Source organism: Stegodyphus dumicola, chromosome X1, assembly GCF_044657685.1.
Source record: "Stegodyphus dumicola isolate Sdum_Otavi_A_Nest chromosome X1, ASM4465768v1".
NCBI lineage: Eukaryota > Metazoa > Arthropoda > Arachnida > Araneae > Eresidae > Stegodyphus > Stegodyphus dumicola.
In genome coordinates, this window is record NC_140780.1 from 185,590,875 (window position 1) to 185,598,426 (window position 7,552).

At 35.2% G+C, this 7,552-nt stretch overlaps 1 protein-coding gene across 5 annotated transcripts in view; it reads left to right on the forward strand.

Annotated features, from left to right (window-relative positions):
• The window catches only part of LOC118185151 (E3 ubiquitin-protein ligase PDZRN3-like), a 290,073-nt gene extending 282,912 nt beyond the window's left edge, over positions 1-7,161 (forward strand). For all 5 annotated transcript variants that reach the window (XM_035354958.2, XM_035354959.2, XM_035354962.1 and 2 more), the window contains 2 exons: positions 1,315-2,444; positions 4,870-7,161. In XM_035354958.2, coding sequence (XP_035210849.1) covers positions 1,315-2,444; positions 4,870-5,375 — 1,636 coding nt within the window. In that variant the 3' untranslated portion in view covers positions 5,376-7,161. The remainder of the gene's footprint in view (positions 1-1,314; positions 2,445-4,869) is intronic.
• Positions 7,162-7,552: the final 391 nt, after the last annotated feature.

Consider the following 7,552-nt stretch of genomic DNA (forward strand, 5'->3'; position numbering starts at 1 on the left):
GGCAGGTTTCACAGCGTCTGCACATGCTGAGAATGATGGTGTCAATGAGTTGTTGAGGCATTGCTGCCCATTCGTCTTGCAGCGCCAATCGAAGCTCCGGAATCGTTACTGGTGGTAAGGTACGAGCTCCCAAGAGTCTGCCTAGAAAATCCCATACATGCTCGATGGGATTGAGATCCGGAGATCGTGCCGGCCAATCCATACGTTCAATATCTTCACTCTCTAAGAGCTGTTCGGCAGCTACTGTGCGATGACATGGTGCATTGTCGTCCATGAAAAGGAACTGCGGACCCATAGCGCCTCTAAAAAGACGCACATATGGAAGAAGAATCTCGTTACAATAACGGGTCCCGTTGACTGAACCTGCGTCGAAGATGTGAAGGTCTTTACGACTACCAAGCATGATGCCTTCCCAAACGAAAACACCGCCACCTTCATACCTGTCCCTTTCAATGATGTTCGAGGGATGATTGCGGCTTCCCCGCTCTCTCCAGATGAGTATGCGATGAGAATCGCTACTCAGACTGAATCTGCTCTCATCTGTAAAGAGTACTCGTCCCCATTCATTGTCTCTCCAATTCCGGTGTTCCCGGCACCACAGAGAACGCCTTCTCCGATGGGCAGGCGTTAGAGGTACACACCGTACAGGGCGTCGTGCAAACAGACCACCACCGTGCAGTCTTCTGGCCACGGTAAAACGCGATATCGGTCGTCCAGTCGCCTGTGTCGTGTGTCTAGCGATTTCTCCCGCTGTCTGCCGCCTGTTTCTTCTGGCCTGTAAGGCAATATACCGGTCATCTGCGGGTGTGGTTCCTCGTGGACGACCACTACTAAACCCCCGGATAGCTGGTCCTGTAGTTTGAAATTGTCTCCAAAGTTGTGAAACGATGCTGTGAGCAATTCCGAACTCTGCAGCCACACTTGTCACACTGCGGCCTTCCTCCAACTTCCCAATGATTCGACCTCGGGTAAAAGCATCCAGATGTCGTCTAACAGATAGATTATTCGCCATTTCTCGCTGAGGCAGCAACTCGGTGTGATTTTAACTGCTATACGGCGTGCAATCTCTTTGCCAGAAATACTGATCTTACACCGAAAACATGCTTTATACTACTCAGACACTCCCCCATTACGTCTACCTGCATATCTGCGCATGTGCTACCGTACATCACCTTACTTAATCTCCTGATTGGTCTTTCTGTCCGCTCTGCCTCTTCGTTCAGCTGATATGCTAATTTTTCGACTTCGTGCTTAATTTTTGCACACCAGTGTATATTTGTATAAGAGTGCTAAGAAACGTTTCTTGTTTTTCAGATCTATTTCACGAGTACAGTCAGATACCAGCTTAGACAAGGAAATGGCTGCTCTTAATAAAGAAATGCAAAGTATTCAGATAGAATGCGAATCACTGGTTAGTAGGCATATTAGGGAACAGTGGTTCAGATGCCGAGCAGGACATCAGTATGTAGCATTCGGAGATGTGAGGACAGCGACAATGGAACACGTTGGCCCAATGTCATTTTCTCCTTCTGTCAAAAATGAGAAAGAAGCAATGGAATCCACTGAACCTCCTTTGCCTCCTCTGCCTTCAGAAAAAAGCCTCCTAAAGCACAAAAAGGAAAGTGTTGCTCAGTGGGTCAAAAGTGTCGCATTTGAAAACAAGGCTAAGCAAAAGAAACAAAATGTTGAATCACCCGTTAATTCTTGCTATCCAGGCGAAACCTCTGTTCGTGGTACTCCTCTTACGCTCGAACTTTCTCCAATACCTGATTGTAGCAATGGAAAGTTAGCTGAATATCAAGAACCATTGAAGACTTTTTCCACAGCCCCAACGCTTGTTGACAAAAGTACGCAGCTATGCGAAAGTGATGTTGCTAGTGTTGTTAGTTGTGATACGTGTCGGTACTGTCAAGTGCTCGTCCATCAAAAATCAATATCTAGGACTTCGGACCAAAATACTCGTTACCCTCCAAATGTTGATTACAGCAATCCTCAACCCCAGCAACAGTTTCAATGGTATAATACTTCAAGACCTATGAATAGGACAACTAGTAGTGATCCTTTCGTGGTAGAGCCCAGCAAATTGCCAATGAAGCCTGCCAGTGTTACAGGTAGAGATTTCATAGACCGTCAAATTGAAAGAAATAAAAATTACGTAACTTTTTATCCTTGTGCTACTATGTACACCAACCAAGAAAATTTGCAGCATACAATATGGCTTCAGCAGCAACTCTTTCGACAAGCATTAGCCCAAAAGCATTATAAAAAGGCAAGCACGATTCCAACTTGCGCTCCGCTCAATCTTAAGCAATGGAACCAAAAGTATCCCTCTTCTTCATTAGATAGTTTACCGCCTGCAAAAAATACAATTCATCCATCATTTCTGCCCACATCTACTGGTCTTACTCCGCAACAGCCTGATGTTACAGTCACGAAAAGTCCTGGTAAGCGTCATTTTTTTAATTACGAAGAGCAGATTTTTGATAGTTTTTATATGTTCAGTCATTAATCCTGCTTTTTATTGCCTTCCATATCTGGTCTTTAAAGTATGGATTTGCTTTAAAATTCATCTCGAAATTTTCAGAATGGTATTTGATCTGAAAATTTAAACAAAGTGCAGAATTCTTATTTAGTGCAGAACTGTGTACAAGTTATTATTTAGTGTAGAACTTCCGAACTAATGACTGTGTAATTGTCTTAATTTAGTAATTTGTGCGCATGGGAATATTTAGCTCCATTAATAAACATTGCTTATTTTGCCAGTAAGACATGTAACACATGATTGCGTGAAATGCCATTTTTCACATTAATTTACCATAAGACATTGTATTTCTCTGTTTGATTTTTATTAAATTAAGCAAATATTTTTATCAGATAGCCATCATATGCTTCACAATCCTTAATTAAACAAACAAAACAGTAAGCTTCTTTTTTTTTTAGTAATACTGTTTGAAATAACAATCAGTACAAGTATTTTTCTATTTAAAGTATTTATACTTTATTCTAATATTATATGGGTCTATATACAACATAGTTAAATTACATGCAGTCAACAAATTCAGAAATCTTTTATTTTATAAGGAATTAGAAAATATCAGTATACCCATAAACAACAAAGCAAATAAATAAGATAATTTGTGTACATGCTGAGCTACTGTATCATTTGAAAATGAAAGAATTTGAAGATATAAGACAAAACAATACTGGAAAATTTAAATTATAATTTAAATTATCTATGGGTAAATGATTCATATCGATAGTTTTGAAAATGGCATCACACGTTGAAAGCGCTTCCTGTACAGAAAGAGAAAGGTGATTACATGCTTTATTATGTAAAACAACTATTTATTATGTATACTATTTATTATGTTACTATTTAATATGTAAACAACTTCTAGTTGCATAATTTCTGAAAATAAGATAGAAAATTTTATGAAAATAGTTTCAGTACTTTGAGTGGTTTTTGTATTGATTGCAAAATTTAGACTTTCGTGGTGCCTTCGCAAAGCAAAACTTCCAGTTTGTAAAATGTTCATTAAGCTTTCCATCATTTAAGTAGAAAATTGTCATATATTAACGTGAAAATATTTTAATAGGTGTTTTTAAATGATAATTTCGGGGGATCAGCTACAAAGTTAACAACGAGTATTGCTCTATCTAGTCCATTAATAGATAAACGAGCAACTTATGTTTTGCAGTTGCTCCCTAACGTAGTTGAAAATTTTCTAATTTCTCTCAGTAATTGACTCTGGAATGTGGTCTGACCCAGTGAATTCATTCTAGAATACCTCATCGATATATGCACGTTAAAAGTCTGAAACATTTAGAATCTTTTAAACCGCATTAAATAATTTACTAACTGGACTTATGCTTATGGGAGTGTTACAAAAATTTATAATTACATTTACACAGCCCTTCTATTCCAATGTTGAAACTGTTTTCATATGAGATCATCATAAAATCCTCTTCCTTATTTTATAACACACTTTGTATATAAAAAAATCATTTATTTTTAACGTTAAATTCTTAATAAATATTTCTTTAGAAATACGTATATCCACTTTTAATTTCATGATTATGTGATTTTATGTCTTCCTTTTTTAAATTCTTAAAAGAAAAATTAAACGCAATTCACTTTCACAATAATTTTAATTGTGATTTCCATTATCTTCGTATCTTATATTAGAAACCTAAATTCGGTATTTGTTACTGTAAGTCTTAATAATTTACGTTCAGAAGTCTACTTCGTTTCAACCACATGCTTGTAATTCTAACTAAAGTATTTATAATTTTATAAAATGTTATACAAAACACTTCATGTCACTAATAGCTTTATATTTACTTACATTTATTTCATATTTGGATAACTACTGTTTTTAGTTTTGACAAGGAAAAGAATATTAAGAAATTTCAAAGTATTATTACGAGTTGGTAAAATTTTAATTTTAAAGCATAATATTAGAAAATATATTACGTTCATCAATAAATGAGTTGCCAGTTTACCAAGGAGAGTAAAAGCTTGACCACTGTAGAGAGAGGGTAATCATATTTTTCTATGGAAACCTTCAGTGTATTTTTTTAATTAAGTGATTAGTCATCTCCTTTGCAAGATTGTTGGCATCATTGTATTCGTATATTTTTTATTTATTTCAAGCAAATTCCCATTATTCTGAATTAATTTTAATCGCAACATCTTCGCATATGATATACGAATATGAATGAAGTAAGAAGGAATTATGTTATATACTGGCAGTACAAAGAAAGTAATCTTTTGGGAACTAAGCGTATTACTGAAAACCTTACTTGTGTTCTGACATTGACTTCCATCTTTTCAAAATAATTCTACTCTATATTTTTCTTTTCTTGTAGTTATCACACCAACTGAAGAGCCTAGTGATGGAACAAAAATGGAATGGAAAGTAAAACGACGGCCAGACGGGACAAGATACATTACTAGGAGACCAGTGCGCAACAAAATACTAAAAGAAAGAGCACTTCAAATTATGGAAGAACGTTGTGGGATTACGACAGATGATGACGCTGTGAGTGAATTGAAAATTGGCAGGTACTGGACCAGAGAAGAACGTAAAAGGCATTTAGAAAAAGCCCGTGACAGAAAACAGCGAAAGGAGATATTGATGAAATCGGTAAAAGTTCCCGAAGTTGGCGACAAAAATGAAGAAGATGATGATTCCAGCCAGGGAAAACGAGACGGTTTTGCTAGTACCGTTCTTTCAAAAAAGAAAGTGACTTATTATGGCAGCAGCCGAAGGAAACTTAGAATTCCGTCTACGCCATCTTCTACTATTCTAGATGATTGTCCAATCGCTGGTCCAAGTGGAACATTTGGTATACTCTCCGTAACTACTGTTTAATTCATGAAAAGTTACGTTTTAGCTAACAAGTTTGTTAACTATAACTCTGAAAAAATTACAATCGGATTTAATGCTCTATAGATCTGAGATGTTTTGAGAAAAATTGTCGCTCTTAGCATTAATTTCTCGTAAAAAATTCTGTTCCTATTCTGCAAAGCATCGACAACGATCTCTAGCAGGACATCCTGACTTCAAAAATATTAAACCATCGAATCATGAGTCGTCTTGAACCATATCATGTTTGGAATTATGCCTCCTTTACTAGTCACTTCTTTGGAAGAACAAAATTTATACCTCTTTCAAAAATATATCCCGTCCTGTTAGATAAACATCTTGCAAAATATTCATTGCAAGGTCCATTCTGACGTCCAGTATTGAACCAAACGCACTACAACCGATCCAAGAGTAAAATTACAAACGAAAAACACTTTGAGGTAAAAAGAAAACTAAAGCAAGCAAATTTAATTTTAGCGTATTGTGTATTAAACCTAAAAGAATCAAAAATTGTAAATTTTAGTTTAAATTGATTCTATTCCCCTCTTATATGCACTTACTTAATTCTATTTGACAATCATTACCATAGACTGCAACATCTTTTGCTAAAATCTGAATGAAATTTAATTTCGTATAAGCAGTCTGAGAAAATTTTAAAAATATAATTTGATTCTTGTTGTCAAAGCTGCGACAAAATAGCTATTTGAAATACAAAACTGTTTCTATATTTCATACAAAATGTACTGCATCATGTTAACATGAAGTAATAATTAAAGCAAAATAGTGTAAGTATCATCAAAGAAGGTAGCTACAACTTTTCCCGCCTGCCAACACTTTCACATAATTTCGCCCACCTTCTCGTTAGAATTGACTTAATTATGTTGTACGTCTTTTTGTTTCCATATATACAAAACCTTGTAGATTTAAAATAATTTAATAAGTTTTCTTTCAGCCTTGAAACTATAATTTTTGATTAAACTGTTAAAATAAGAAACCTCCTTAACATGGTAAAAATGTCAAATAAGTAATATTCTCTTGTTTCACAATACAAGAGAATAAACGGCTTCAGATATGGACTTATCATTCCCTATGTATGCCACTGAAACCATCATGTCGAAATGTGTTTTATTTTGTTTCTTGTCAACGATTTTCAGCTATTTCAATATAATAATCCATTTGGAGCTTTCGAAAAATAAGCATTTTGCAATCAAATGTTTTAATATTCTTAATATATTTTTCAATGTTTCTCTGTGAAAATGAAGGAGGTACTGTTGTTAGGTTTCTGTATCAATTTGTACATAATGTGTATATTTGAACGGCGAGTTGTTTAAGGATTTTATACCCTATTCACGCATTACATTAGCACGCGACATCAGACAAAAAAAAAAAATGAAGAATGTTTTCAAAAGTTAAAGCAATGTACAATTCTTTACAGATTCTAATACTGTTAAACAACTTCACGTATTTACATGAAGTTAGATTGCTGTTACGTTATGTAGTTTACTGTACTTATGATGTTATTATATTGTCTTTATTTTTAGAACTATGTTTTGAACAATACAAATTGAATTCCTAAAACCTCATTTAATGTGCACGAAAAATTTCAAGGAAGTTATTTGTACTCCGTGTATTTCCATAGTAAAAAAGAAAACAAAAGAAGTCGTAGTTTTTATCTTCACGTGTTAAATAGCTCTATATATTTGTTAATATGACTGCCGTATAATTGGTGTACAAATCCAATTGCTGTTTTTAAAATCTCCGTACTGGGTAAATAAAAAGGAAATGTTTTAAATGTGTGTCCTTTCTTTTCCATTTAGCTTTATGGCTCATAACTAAACATTCTAAAAAGCTGCAGTAATGCAATAATAATGATTTATTGAGGAACGAATATTATATTTCAAATAACCCTGAGAGATCAAAAGCCATGAGATATAAATTTAATAACTAGATTAAGCCATCGCCAATGAGCCACTCGTCGAGACATGGAGCCAACAAGCTGCCTTTAGAATACTGCAGTAGTGCTGACCGCAAATTCTGCATCATAGGACACAATAATGCTGTAGTGAATGATGCTGGATACCAGAATCATAAACTTACTTCCATTTTGTCTTGCAACACCAAGGTTAGGTGTCTACTATAAGAGTAGTGCGGGAGTGTGGAAAGTGCTCCAGTCTACCTTCTGA